The sequence below is a fragment of the Netta rufina genome (genome assembly GCF_964035555.1).
Source record: "Netta rufina genome assembly, chromosome: 6".
Taxonomy (NCBI): Eukaryota; Metazoa; Chordata; class Aves; order Anseriformes; family Anatidae; genus Netta; species Netta rufina.
In genome coordinates this window covers 30,116,625-30,132,002 of record NC_140129.1, presented here as the reverse complement: position 1 = coordinate 30,132,002, position 15,378 = coordinate 30,116,625, and the positions used below count along the sequence as shown (strand labels likewise).

At 40.4% G+C, this 15,378-nt stretch overlaps 1 protein-coding gene across 1 annotated transcript in view; it reads left to right on the top strand.

Annotated features, from left to right (window-relative positions):
- MGAT5 (alpha-1,6-mannosylglycoprotein 6-beta-N-acetylglucosaminyltransferase) overlaps nucleotides 1-15,378 on the top strand; it is a 111,544-nt gene that overhangs the window by 93,911 nt on the left and 2,255 nt on the right. The window contains exons 12-15 of the mRNA XM_084289622.1: nucleotides 1,865-2,014; nucleotides 8,435-8,581; nucleotides 11,880-11,996; nucleotides 12,833-12,907. Coding sequence (XP_084145748.1) covers nucleotides 1,865-2,014; nucleotides 8,435-8,581; nucleotides 11,880-11,996; nucleotides 12,833-12,907 — 489 coding nt within the window. The remainder of the gene's footprint in view (nucleotides 1-1,864; nucleotides 2,015-8,434; nucleotides 8,582-11,879; nucleotides 11,997-12,832; nucleotides 12,908-15,378) is intronic.

Below are 15,378 nucleotides of genomic sequence, written 5' to 3'. Positions count from 1 at the left end.
GAGGACAGCACATAAATACAATACAGTAGGAAGGTTCACCTTGTTATAGATGATTCGGGAAATATTTTGGGATACACTGAAGGTCCACTATGTGTATCAAAGAACGTTTCCAGCAGGATTTAAGTGATGAATGCCACAGATGCGTTGCTGTTCTGACTGCTCCTGCAGTGCACAGGCAGGTCGTGTTGTCATTAATGCCCATGCTTCACGGCTTTCTCTTTGCATTCAGAACACTGAAGCCAAACTTGCAGGCTTTATTCGTAGCAAGCGCTGGGCAGGCAGGAGTTAGTTCTGCTTCTGACAACAGGCCGGTGCTTCGTTCTGGGAAGAAGAGGAGACTACACCATTTGTATTTCTCCTAAACATTTGCAAAGTTCCAAAATGGACTTTTGTTTAACAAAATATATGGCTTCTCTACAGTTTCTAATCTTGGTACTTTATTTTACACATAAAGGAAGGAACATCTCTTTCAGAGTAATTCAAACTTAAGTAGAAGTGAAATAAAAAAGAATAAGCTTTTTCTAATAGTTTGTGTCAATTAACAGTAACAGCAACTGTATCAAAGAAGAAAGCACATTTGTCTCCATTTCTTGGCTATTTTATATAATACTCAGCCCAGGGCATTGAATGGTGTGATCTTGGCATAGCCACCAGCCTAGAGCAGTTCAGTAATGAGGCAGGCAGTTTATTTCTTCACAAACAGAATCGCCAGCAGAAGAAGGTGCAGCTAGAAGCCAGTCGTTATGTGACATTGAATAACCTGTGTATTTGAACGTCTATCACCAGTTCATTTGGTAAGGAAGTTTCAGGAAGCAATGGTGTTCATTCTTTTAGGCCTGATGCCTTATTGTTCCTCCATGATTTTAAAAGACAGTGTTTTTCCAGTCTACTTGCCCTCTGAATGAACTTCAGTCAAATTGTTGGCCAGCTTTCACATAGGTCTGTGGAAGAACAGTGTACAGAATTTACATGACAAAAATAGTGATTTGAAGTAGAGTTCTTAAAAACTCCCTTGCTGCCAAGAAGTACAGAAACTTGTTGCGTGATTTCAGTTATTACTAAGACTATGTGCAAATATTGAGGGAAAGTCTCTGATCTGTGCTGCATACTGGCTGTAAATACAGTCTTTAGCTAATTGCTTTTGGAATGCTAGTAGTCTTTAAAACTCAAAAACATATGGCATTGAAAATTAAAGTAATTCTTGTTTGCAAACTAGGGTGGTGTACTGTTTTCTTGTGGGTTTTTTGTTTTGATTATTGCAACAATATAGAACTGTTACTCTGGGTCTTTTCCAAAATGCTTTTTAAAACTTTAGGTAATTTGGATATTTGGAGGTATCTTGTGATTCAGATACCACGTACTTAGATAAGAATGTGTTTTCATTTGGCAGGAGTGCAGCTTACCAGGTAAAATTCACCCTTTTCTTCACAAAGATGATGAACAATAATGAATTTTGTTGCATCTGTGACTAAAGCAGAATGACAATTTGATTTCTCTTTTTTTCCTCCTTTTAGGACAAGTGTTGTTTAGGCAGTGCTAAGAATACAGCTATCTGGTGACCTATTTTTGGTCCAGTTGGAAGTTAATAGGACCTTGATATTTATTTATACATATACTATGAAACAAAAAAAGCTGCAGTTCTCTTCCAAACTAGTAACAAAGAAAATTAATGATGTATGAAATATCAGATATTGTAGGAACCATGTAAAAAAAAAAAAATAAGAAGCAGGATGTAAGGAATCATGTTAAAAAAAAAAAAAATATATATATATATATATATATATATATATATATATAAAAGAAGCTTCTTCCCTTTCTAGCTTCTGCTTGAAACGTGTAAAATATTTTACTGTTGCTGTTGCAGGATAAGAAGGCTTATCTGGATGTCATTCACACCTATATGGAAGTCCATGGAACTGTTCACGGGACAAGCACAATGTATATTCCTGGCTATGTAAAAAACCACGGTATACTCAGTGGGCGGGATTTGCAGTTTCTGCTGAGAGAAACCAAGGTAAGTTGGTAAAGGAGAAATGGCAAAAATAGCTAAAGATAGACAGTATCTGAAGTACATGAATCTCACCTCCTACGATTGCGCTCCTAATTTTAAAGTACTGGAAAAATAAATGACCAATAAAAAGGAGATTTAACTGTCTTCTGTATGCTAAGAATACATTTTTCATCATGTCCGTGTTTTGTGGATTGACAGCTGTTCCTAGAAAATCAGGACCACAACCTACAGTCTGAGAGAGATGCTTAACAACCAACTTGATAAATGTGGATGAACGCATTTTTCAGTTTCCTAGATGTGGTATTCAGCTCAAGATTACCAGCTAAGAGTATAGTTTTAGATCTGTAATGTGAAAGTTAAGCATTATCCAAAAGACATGCAATAGAAATGGTTGCTCTGCCCTACCAATGACTTTAACCTAGACTAATCCTACTCTCTAGGGTAGAAAAGAAAGAAGGCAAGCACTTCATGCTCGATTCAGTTCTTTCCTCTGTTCCAGTTGTGCAGAGACAGAGAAAAACATTGTGTGCTTTTTGTGGTATGCTTTGCCTGTGGCCCCGTAGTCAAGGGAGCTCAAGATAAAGGACAGTGTATATATTTAAATAAATAAATTTTTGTCCAGGAAATCAGAATACTTTGTTGGATTTTCAATGTCATTCCCATAATCTTTGTGGAACACTTTACAACATTAAAATGCTTTAGTAGACTACCTTTAAGTAGAATGTTTAACTTTCAGTTGCTGAAATAAATGGGTCGTGTTTAAAATTAGCAAAAATATATGGAACTTACTCTCCATTGCTGATGGTTCCTTGCTGTGCACTTTTACTGAAAGAATCTATTAAAGAAGAAAAGAAAAAGCAAGTACTTTTCCAGTCTTCCCACACAACTGTAGAGATCTCCTTTTTGAAATATTTGGGAAAATGATGGTAATTTGACATCTCTGCGTGACAGCTGTTGGCAAATTATGACTTTTTAAAGGCAACCACTGGGTGTATGTACTTGATGCATACAGATACACATAATGTTGCAGATTAAAAAGTCAACATTTACTTTCATCATAGATAATACTGAGATTACACAGCTTTCACCTTCATGGAGTCTGAAATCACTGTGTTAATCATAGTACTAACGTGGGTAGAATATTGACATAGTAATAACCCCAAGTACAAACAATGACTTCTTTCTGGAAAAAACTGCGTTCTGTTCACCAAAATAGTAAAATAAGCTAATGAGCTTCTTATTGAGTTGCCGAACTCTAAATTTGCAAAGAACAGTTCATAATACTAGTTATATTTGAGTAAGTCTTCATCTTGAATTCTTTTTTGTCTGTCTTACACGTGTTACAATAAAAAACTTGATTTTCATTGTTAACTGGATAACTCATCTAGTTATTGGTTACATTTGCTGTATGCTAAGATGCAACATAAAGACACAGTTTAGGACAAGTCAAAGCCAATGCATACTATGCAGTTTACACGGGGTTTTATGACAGGAAGTAGAGAGACTAGCTTTACTCCATCCTTTGACTAGTAATTGCAAGACTGAATGGAAGATACTAGCTTGTGACAGTGAAGTACTCCTGTGCTCAATAAGTTCCTTATTCTTCACAAACTATATTTCTGTGAGAAGCGTGGATCCAAGCTGTAGTGTTTTCAGAGCCCTATGGGCATTTTATTGATTTTCTATACAATTGGTGTGTTGTTGGATTTTTTTTTTTTTCCTCCTATCATTGAGGAAAGTTCTTTGAAAACTTACAGTTCTTTTTCTTTTTAGCTGGATGACTTGTTTAAAGGAACTCGCACCTGTCAACTTACTTTCCACTGCCTTGTTTTGCCCTTAGACAGTGAAATACCAATAGGTAACAGTCATGATTCTTGATCGGAGCTTTGCAATCCCAAAAATTGGTCCCTAAAGTAGTTGGTACAGTACATAGTTATTCTTGAAAGCATGCAGCTGCTGTTTTCTTCTAGAGTACGTTACAAAGCAATGTATTTCAGAATAAGTATGCTTTTCAAGCAGGAGGGGGCTGTTTGAGATTCATCGTGGCTAGCTCAGCTGTGCAGTGCGTGACACAAAGTGGAGATGCCAACAGCTCCTGATGAGAAGGTGGAGAGCCATTCATCACGTCAGAGGAAAATAGGGTAGGCAAGCTGGCAGCCTTCCTGCCAACTTAGCTGACTTCCAGCCAAGTGGGCAGCTGGAGGAGTTGGACCAGGCTGTCTTGGAAGAACCAGTACTGAATTTTTGAAGAACACTCCTCCTTTAGAGAAAGTTTCAGATGCAAGTTTTTGCTTCCAGTCACTGAGCATTTTTGAGGGAGTCCAAATTCTTCTATTAAATGGATTTTACATTTTCTGAATGGTGATTCATAAAAGCAGGACCAGTACCCTGTTGAGGCGGTTTGGGAAAATTCCTGCTGTGGTGTTGGCAAAGTTTAAATAGGGAAATGAACTTGTACATTTTTTTCTTATATTGCCTTTTAGGATGTAATATACTTTCACACACTTCACAAAATCAGCTGCATAGACATTTAACTAGTGAATCTATTCTAAAGGAGTTTCAATCTCAAAAGGATTGACTTTTTTCAGAAAGCATTGTATATTCTTGAGGAAAATATAGCAAGATAGTTAACAATAGTCTTTGTTGCATGTCTCTTTCTGTTGTTCGGAAGAAAATGTATGAAGTAGTTCAGTAAGGAGGCATACAAAAGTGGTGATAAACCCACCAGCCCGATAGAATAAATTAAATGAACTGCACTAACATTAAAAAGAGGAGAAGAAAAGATAAACACTCCTGTTCATGGAAGTATAGCACTTAGTCTCTGGAATATGAAATACTTCTCTTAAATATTGAGCTATTCAGGACTATACAGTTGCAACATTCATTCCTCATTTTATTCTTTTGCCCGTAAATGAGAAAGAGACTATTTGTTCAAGTACTTGTTTTAATAATGGTCCAATCTGTTTCTCTGAACTCTGTGGATAAATTGCTTAGTGTCAACTGAATGTCACTGGTTTTAAAGAATACAGATTTTTTTTTAAAAATCTGCTTTTTCATGGAAGTGGTTGTAAAGCCCTCGTTGAGTTGGATGACATGTCAGGGAAGTTTCCATTGAGCTACTACACCATGAAGAGAATGCCAACGCTGGGATCAGACAAGTGGCGTCTTGGCTGATGTGGTGCTTGCTGGCCAGCTCCAGAGCCTGAAATTTCCTAACAGGGATTCAGTTCACTGCAAATGCAGAAAAGGTTCCTAAGGAGCTTTTCCTATGAAAACCAAAGTATTCCGGCTGAAAGGTTTCAACTCCTGCTTTATTTGTTTCACTTGGGCAAGTGAGACCCTGCTTTTGATTCATGCAGCCCTACAGGTACAGCTGGGTAGCAGACCTTGCAGACAGGGAAGTGGTTTTAAAACATACACGCGGAAGGCAAAAAAAACAAAACCACCCCGATGCTAATAATCTTTCTACATCTGCATTTGTCTGCTGTTATCTCCTGTAGATACACTTTCATAAACTCCTCCTGACAATCATCTTGTTGTATGTGGCATAAGCATACACCACCTGCTGTGGCATGTGCCCACTGGAAGCGCTGTGTTAATAATAACAGTGTGGCTGTCAAAAACATTTTAAAGTTCAGAAAAATGCTCACACAGAACGAGATGCTTTCAAGAACCACCCTAGCAGTGGAGTACAAAGGAATTCCACTCTGCCTAGTAATCTGGCTCCAGCTAATAAAGCAAGGTCAGGACTGTTTCTGAACGCCGTGTAGCCACGGTTACGTTATCAACCCGAATTGGAAGCTTTGCTTTATGGACCTCCAGGTGCGGGGTGAAGGTGCCTGTCCTCTGCAGGCTGTGTTATTGGGCACAGCACCTGGTGAGAGAGCACCCTGGAAACCATGGTCAGGAGCCTTATGTGGAGGCAGCAGAGTGCATTTATGTCAGAAAACAGTGGAAACGCCGTCTGCTCCTAACCTGCCATTTCTGGGGGAGGGCGCCTTCTCTTCCACACAGCCTTATCTGTACTGAGGATGGATGGTACTTCGCTGGTAGCTGACAGTAGTTGTCCATTTTTAGTCTTTGCTGTTTCTACTGTATGTTTTTCCTTCTTTTTCCATTAGTGACTTGCAGCGTTTCTATTACATGCCTTTAGGAAGTACCTTGAGGGATTGTTTTAGCCTTTTGGGAAGTAACAAGTTGCATGTAATTCAAAGGATTAGCAAATCAGAGCATCATGCCAATGAGTTACAGAAAGGACCTGAGTTCTCTAATGCTTGCCTTATGAATCCTAATGAATGTGGCTTTCTTGGAGCAATTAAGATAGTCCTCAGCTTTGATCTTTATCCCGTACAACAATACTTACCAAGGAACTTTTGTAAGGCCAGTTTTCAGGAGCAGGGTGGAGATTCAGTTTGGCGATCTCAGCTGAGCTGATGAAGGTGTTGTGATGGTGACTAACAGAAGACTTTGGAGGGCTGCAAGTAGGAGCTTGGGACTGCGAGCAGCAGCAACCTTGGACTCGGGGCTGGCAGGCAGCACACACAGACCCAGCATCCTAGCCATGAGGAGCATCCTTCTTTATTTCTTCAAAGGTGTGGTGCTGCTTAGAAGTAAGGTTTGAAAATGGATGTGAAACAGGTGGTAGGCTATTTAGTATAGATTAAGTGTTGACAGTGTGCTCTGTGCTGTCAAAACATAAAAACACATTTCTTTCCCCATGGAGCTTCCTCCTAAACAAATGGACCAGTCAGACACAAAACTGTTCAGCAGTGCACAGCAGCAGTTTATCAGAAAAAACAGCCTTCTCTGCATAACAGGCAGACACTGGATCATGGGAGAATTGATGCTTCAGGTGGTTCTAATTGCTGGTTCTCATCTGGTTGTCTGCTTGAACTAGGGAGTAGTTAAAAAATAATAATAATGACAACAGTAACATCCTATGTGCAGATTGCATGAAATGGTTTCACATCTGTAATTCGTTCTTTTCAAGAAACTGGAGTTCCTTTAAATTAAGCCTCGAGGTGAATGTCAGTGTGTAACTTTTTTTTTCTGGCAAAAAGGTGATGTATCTTATGCCATATATAAAAACCCAAATTTACATAATCTAGCTTTAGTGGAGCGAGGCTTTCAGATCTGTTTTTATCAGCCACTGGAGAGTTTCCTGCAAGATTTCTCAGCAAGATAGCTGAGAAACATTTTGCAAGTGGGTGACTTTTTTTTTAACCTGAAAATTGGAAACTGAAAGACCAATCTTCAGCTCTGTGCAGTGAAAATTGCATGCTCTCAAACGAGGTGAGAGGTGTTAACTTTCTTTTTAGCCAGCCAACTTGGAATTTGTGCTGTTGTCATGGGTCAGAGAGGAGTGAGGCTGCAGTGCCTGCACCCAGCCCGACGTGCATCGATGCCACGGGTAGCTCCTGGAAGGGCCCTTCGGTTGGGAATATCCTGTTACTAGGTATCAATGCCATGTTGCAGAAAACTTCATGTAGAATAGTATAATTTGAATGGTTCTAAGTTATGAGTACTTGATTCTAATAGTGACGAAGATTCCCTTTTGTTTTGAAAAAAATGGGCAGCTCTATAATGTATGTATGTACGTGAAGTCATTCAGCGGTGCTGGGAACTTGCTGGTATCAGAGCTTTTCATCTCCCATTACACACAGACTTCCAAATAAAAATATTTAATTCAGGGGGTTTAATTATGCTAGGCCAAGAAAAGGTTCAAGATCTAAATAAATGCTGTGCCACTGACAGAATATTACATTTCTTTGCATGAGGACAAACACTGCCTTTTTGGAGCACCTGTGATCTCAGCTGACAACAAGGATGGCTTTGCGGTGCATTTTTTTCTCCTTCCATTTGCCTTGGGGGCACTGAATCCACCTAAGCCTATGCAAGCCCTTGCTGACTAGTTACAGTCTCTTCAGCTGCTGTTTGCTGCCATCTACCGTTTTAATTAGACTTAATCAGTCTGGCAGGAGCATGGTCGTACTGGCAAACCAGCAAGGTGGCTGATGTGGGGGAGAGGGGGAAGACAGTCGTGTAGCTGTTCGGGGAGGTCACTGCAGTAAAACCTGGACCTGCAAGAGAGCCCAGCAGCTTCGTGTGAATGCTAATCAAAGCACCAAATGACTTCTTTCCCCTCTCCCGCCCCCAAAAAATGAAAGAGTCTGTTGTTGCCTCAGCCAAATGTAAAAACACTCAGCTCATTACAGAAGATTTTGGTCAGATGTTTGATGAGACATTCCAGTACTGCTCGGGTGTGAGGGAGTGAGCCACTGGATCCCTCCCATTTTCTTCTTAACATTAAGTTCTCTTAGGCTTGTACGTTTTGAATGTGTTATTGTTTAGTTTATGTTACTTCTTAGCTTTCAATTTTTGTGAAGAACAAAAAGAAGATAGGCCATGTTTTCTGTTTTTCAGCTCTTTGTTGGTCTTGGATTTCCATATGAAGGGCCTGCTCCTTTAGAAGCTATTGCTAATGGATGTGCTTTTCTGAATTTAAGATTTAATCCACCAAAAAGTAGCAAAAACACAGAGTTTTTCAAAGGCAAGCCTACACTCCGAGAGGTAAGCTTTGTTAATATTGGTAATTCCTGTATTGAAAATTTTTATAGACAATTTTATAGAAAATTTTTATAAACAATATAGGAAAAGGTACATAAATGTTCACCATTTGTAGCAAAAAGTGTGCGACTGTCATTTTCCGTAGCCATCAGTGGGATTGTCAGTCCTTATTTCTAAAGCGTAATAAAAAATTCATTCCCATACTGTTAAGCTTTACTTCTGTGTCTGTCTGTGCATTCTGCTAATACTTGCTGAGAGACCATACACAGGAATTTCATTAGGACACCTGATGTTCTGAGCTGAACAGGTAGGTCACCATCTCTGGAGGCGTTCAAAGGAGGTGTAGATGTGGTGCTTAGGGGCATGGCCCGGGGGTGGACTGGGCAGTGCTAGGTAAATGGTTGGGCTTGGTGGTCTTAGAGCAAGGACTTTTCCAACCGAGGTGACTCTAAGCTTCTGTGTCCTGTGATGCTGATGCATCATTGGAAAGTTTTTGTTTGGCTGAGGAAATGTTACCGTATACTTTTCGGGAAGTGAATAGGTGTTTAAGTAAATGAGAAAAACAGTATTTGCAGGTCACTGTGTATGTTTTGGGATTTTTTTCCTTCAGAAAAAATTCCACTCAAGGCACTGTTGCGTGCTGGTATTAACACTAACAACCCACTGCATTTGTGGTTGAACACTGAATAAATTTGGAGAACTGATTCTTCAAGAGAACAGGAAAACCAAACCTCAAGGTTTCATAACAGCCAGGGTGTTAAGACTCCGGTAAGGGAAAAACAATGCTAAGGAAGCCAGCCCCTCATCCTGGCACTGATAACATAAGATTTTTCTTCTTTGGTGTAGGTAAAATTCAGCACTTGCAAACATCTGATATTCACATAGCCATTTCTGACATGAACACTTTTACTTGGGGCCGTTCCTCAGCAGTGTGTGTGTATGTGTCTATTTTCTTTCCGTCCTTGCCTGAAGGACAGCTCTGTGGTAACACTCGGGTGATGTGAAGCACGCACAGCAGTATTTCCCAGGAGAAGTTGCACTTGGGCTTTACAAACTGTGCACTGAGCAGCGCCAGGTAGCTCATGAGCATAGGACAGCTTCCCATTTAAAAGCATGAACATGAGTTACTCACAACTTTGTGTGCCAGGGCTGTGGCCATCGTTCAGCTCATTACACACTCAGCAGGTACAGGACACTGAGTCCAAACTGACCCCCGCTCACAGCTCCCATTGCTAACGAAGGCGATCGCAGTAAGACATCCATTTAAACCTTCTCCTTGGCACCTTTCGAAGCTTTCCTTCCCTGAGCTGCTCAGCGGTGTGTCTCTTTTTCCAGTTGTTCTGTGCCCAGACGCTGGAACCAGCCAGGCCCGGTAAATCATCAGGACCCACCCAACCCAGCAGGAATCGTAGCGCAGGGAGCGCTGTGCTAAATCCTGCCGGCTTCTGTTGGCTGGAACAGAAATGCCGTGTGCTTGACCACACAAAAGTCACCCTGTTGGCAGCTCTGCTACAAAACAGTATAATGGGCGTTTGTCACAAACGTGGCTCCGTTCACGTGCGTAGCTGATCTATCGTAAGTGCAGCCTCTGCTGGAACTGGTTTCTACGGCTGCCTTTAGATCCAATCGCCTCTTACCCTGGTGCTGGTTCCTAGGAACCGAGGAAGTCCTTACAATACAATACCTCTGCTGGTGTTTTTAGGTTGTAAAGGAGAACAAGAGCTTGTGTAATTCTGCAAATTAATTGATTATCTTCAAGTTGGTCTATGAATAAAGTTTATATTTAGTACAGTACAGGAACCATTGCAAGTCACTGTATCTCTTGTTCAGGTGGGATTTATTTAGTGGATCTGGGGCAGGAGGTGGCCAGGTTCCCTTCTGCTCCTGAGATGGGGTCCTCTAGCAAAAACTCCATATGAAAGCTGGAAAAGACCAGAAAAGGGGGAAATAAAACACTGTGCTAAATCTAGTCAAAATGTGTTTGGTGGGTGCAGTTTCTTTCTCTACAGAAATCATTTTCTGCTTTTAGGAAGAAGGAAAAGAGACTTTCAATTAGAAATTCCAAATGCATTTATGAGAACTCTTAGGGGCTTTTACCATAGCCAGGAAAAGTATCTCTTAACCACATGAAACGTTATGCCTCAGCTCATTAAATCATTTCAGTATTAGGAAATAATACATTTTGAAAGAGCAGGTGCAGAATAACCTGTGCAGTAAAACCTGGTGAGTATGTGAGCAGTGACTGGCCTGAGAAGCGCAGCTCTTCGTTGGCCAGATCAGGTCTGGCCGAGGTGGTAGAGAAAAGGGTGGTCTGAAGCCTAATGCTGAAAGCTTTGGGTAATTTACAATGCTGTCTGTATTCATATTTTTAAGAGCACAATGGAAGTTTTTTTTGTGATCCCATGTATAATTGTAAGACTGATTACTTTTGTCCACAAACTAAATGCAATGGGCAAATTTGCAAATTTAGTCCCTTGTGTTCACTAAAGCAAGAGAGCAAGCATGGTGTATTTTTTAGCATCATGCATAAAGCGGCAGGTGTACAAAAATTGTCTATGACTAATCTATCCTGCAGTTTTCTGTGTTTATTTTGAAAAGTTTTCTTCTGAGACCAGTGTGAAACGTTCCCCTCTGCTCTGCAGCTTTTCCTTCCCTTCAGTGTGTTCCCTTGCGTGTTCATTTCACTCCCACGAGCCTGTCACCAAATATACCCTCAGTGCTGTCCTGCTAGTTCTGAAGCATCTAACAAGCAATCTCTGATAGCGCTTTTCTCAGTTATCTGCTTGAGTATTTATTGAAATTGTTTTCCGACAAAGGGGTGAGCACAATGCAGTTAACCCTTCCTGAGGTCAGATCACGCTTGCAGTAGCAGCAGCAAGAGTCAGAACTCATCCGAAGCCATAGAAATGGTCATTTGCTACTCATGGAAGCTTGCAATTGCTTGAAATTTGGGGAGATGAAGCAAGGACACAGTCTGGAGGTGGGACAGGGCAGGGATGACAGCTCTGGGGGACAGTCACATGGGACCAGCCTGGACTGGTAGCAACTGCTGCTGAGACAACGGGCGGCTTTCTGCCAAGGGGCCTTAGCCCAGTTCATATTCAGTTTTCCAGCTATAGTTGCTCTCTAAATTGTAAACTCAAAAAAAATCTGATAGCTGAGAAGGAATGAAGTTGACTTCTCAGTTCTAGCAGAACCCCTGGCTTAGTGGAGCACATCCTATCTGTTCAGTCTGGTGAAGGGAGAGAGGAAATGATATCCTGAAAGTGGAATTTTTACCAATGTCATTTCTTCCTTTCAGTTAACGTCTCAGCATCCCTATGCTGAAGTTTACATTGGGAAGCCCCATGTCTGGACTGTGGACATCAATGATCTTTCTGAAGTTGAGAGGGCTGTGAAATCAATTTTGAATCAAAAGGTGAGAAATGTATTCTCGATTTGTAATCAACACCTAAGAGTGTATCATGGAACATGCGTAGACTTTCATAATATTAGTCTAATTAAAGGGTTGTGCTTTGTAGGTTATTGGGGAAAAAATGTTGTGTTTACAACCCTACGGTATCTGGTTATCATGATTTTGTGTAGATAAGTCAGCTTTTTTACCTGAATTAAAAAAAAAAAAAGTGAATTTGGATAGAAGTACGAATTTTGCATGTAATTTATAAAGCAATACATATTTTCTGTGCATTCAGTAAGGTTTCCTTGTTGATTCTTAGAGCAGTGCAGGCTGTCCAAGCACGTACTTAACTATTTTGACTGATTTTATAGCCTTAACATAACTGCCACTGAAGTGCCCGTACACTTGCAGCATGGGGTTCTAATCAGAGCACTTTCAAAAGAAACAAAAAGTTTGAAAAAATGTTGACAGCATGTTCAAAGGTATCATGTTCTTTTTTGTCTCAATGTTTTGGTTTTTCACTTAAACTCCTAGAGCTGAAAGTTAGTTAAAACAGGAGCCCTAGTATCCAGAAGGGTCTCAGGGTAGTTTTATATCTATTACTTTGCAATAAACCCTGAAGTTCCAGCATTTGACATCTCCTTAAAGATAGTCACTGAGCAACTTTATAGCCATTACAATGGAGTAAAAATCAGCTCAAACTGCTGCTGACTCTGTACAATTGTGGTTTGTTAAGGAGTATATTTTCATTTATTTTTGCTTCTATCACATAGTATTTGGAATACAAACTGCTACCACAGTGCAACACGATGCTGATTTGAACAAAAATCTCTAACCTTAACACACTGTTTCAACAGATTGACCCCTATTTGCCCTACGAATTTACGTGTGAGGGAATGCTTCAGAGGATGAATGCATTTATTGAAAGACAGGTATGAACTTTTAGACTTTTATTGTGGGAAAATCTTCATGTTGGAAAGGGAAGACCCTCTCAGTTCTAAATCTTCTTAATGCTGCTGCTGTTCAAGTCAAAATGAACTTAACTGTGCAGTCTGTGGCTGGGCGGTTGCTTGGTCCGCTGAGGTTCCACTGGCGGTCTACAGGTATGGGGACGTTCACTTTTGCGTACATGGCTCATAAAGCTCCTACCAGGCACCGTACCACTGGGATTTTTTTTGTATACGCAGAGGATGTTGAGCAGTTAAGATAGCGTGCTGGCTACTAAAATATTCATTCTGCATTTCAGTTTTGGCACTGGGTTCTGATTTGTCCATGAATGTCTGATTTGCCATATGCCTTTGCAAAAAATGGGTATACTTGTTTGTATTTCAGGATTTACAGGAGCTTTTAAAATTATTATATAACCGTATATACACATTTATACAAAGAACCTTCCTTCTTCTGGTATTGTATCGAAGCAGACAGGCAAAGTAATTTTTCAGCATGTACGTGGCCACTTTTACAGCTGGCATTGTTGGTGTGTACACACAAAGCACCTCTGGACCATGAAGTGTCACATAAATATCAAGATAATTTTGTGATGTGTTTGCTTGGTCTCCTGCCAAAACCAGATCTGTTGCCAATGCCAACTTTCCCTTTTGTCCTGGCTGCTGCAGGAGAGTGATAAGAATAACCTGTATCTCTGTTATGCCAATTGACTTCCGGAGTTTCTTTCAGGAGCTCTGGATGGGCTCCCGTACCTTTATTTCTGAAGATGACAGTGTTACAGGCAGTAGTAAAGAATAACATGGCGTCAGATCAAAAGTTCAGTTAACATAGCATAGCTACTTCCAACTTCCTGCCAATAAACACTTCGATGTTTTTTGCTGCTGTGCTGATGCCATAGCCTGTAGAAATACCTCTGCTGCTGTTGATTCTTCTGAGTTAGCTGTAAATGAGATTTTTGGTCAATAAGGGAGAAATGGAGCTCCATAAAATGGAGCTCCATACAACAAAGATAGAGTCAATGTAGAGAGAGCATCTTTGGGCAAAACTGTTTCTTTCCCCTCTACACCTCTCCTGAGGACTAAGCCCTGAGCTTTAGTGCAAGGCCCTCAGAAATAAATACAGCAGTATCATTTTGTTCACTGCTTTGACTAATTGTCAAAAACTGTTGTTATTTCACAGCCACCAGGATGCTCAAGTACCATTGCTAGCTCTATGTACTTAGTGTTGTGCCTGCCATGTCGGATGAAGCAAAACAAAAAAAGTTAAAACCTTTTTTTTTTTTTTTTTTTTTTTAAGAGTTTGGGGTTGGAGGCAGGCAGAACAACATCCTCCTTTGTCAGCAGCAGCTTACTTAGTGGGCTAAGTGCCTCACCTTAAAACCTCTGGTTTTGCATAGCATCTTTTCTTTATTTAACCCTTACATGTGTCTGATTGTGGGGCAAGCCAGACTGGGGTGAAGTTACCACTTCGGTTGCCTGCTGTGGTTGATCAGGAAACCAGATGGTGACAGCCGAGTGCAGCACGGCTACAGCACAGCCGTGTGCGTGCTGCTACCTGCAGGGGCAACGTCCTGAGACGTGCTTACAGGCAGCGTGTGCTGGGGAAGCCTTCCCACTGAGCTACGGACCAGAAATGGGAGGCTTGGCATTTTCGCCAAGAAATATTAAAAGCTGAAGTCCCCAGCAAATGGTGAAGCCTCACAAGTGGTTTCCCTGTCTGAATAACTTTGTCTTCTGTCTGCATAAGCTGGCAATCCCATCCAGTGTTACAGTACTGGGTTGGATTTGGAACCCAGATGAATTTCCTCCTACATCCAGTATTTAAATGTTGATTATAAAAGTGCAGAATAAGCAGAGCACCAAAGTCCAAATAACACAACAACCTCCATAAGCAACTTCATTAGAAATACCTTTGACCATCTGTTGTGAACCTGCTTCCCGTAGATGCTGTTAAAATCATTCTGCCACAAATGTCCTCTAAAATTACTCATTTCTTTCAAATCTGAAAGCTCATTCCTTTGCCATAGAATGCACTAAACCAAATAGATCAATGGCACCTATCAATGTAAATGTGTATGACTAAAAAATTAATTCATTTGCACTGTCACTTCATGAAAAATCAGAATTTTTTCCTTTTCAATTTATGCCTGAAGCATAAATTGAGACATATTTAGATTCTATAGATGTGTATCATACTACTTTGGTACACCAAAATGCTACTGTGCAGATAAAGCAGCTGTACAAACCAGTAGTTCATTCACTGTGGTTATATTAAAGTGTTTGTGAGGATAATATTTATAAAATGTGGACTGATACAGTCTAACTGTGAACATCTGCTCTGTCCTATCAAATGCTTGACACATGATTTAGGATATTAAATTTATGGTTAGACCTAGGGTTACTAAAGCCTCCGGCTTCAGCATGGGAAATCTAAACAGAGGAGAGAAATCAAAGAA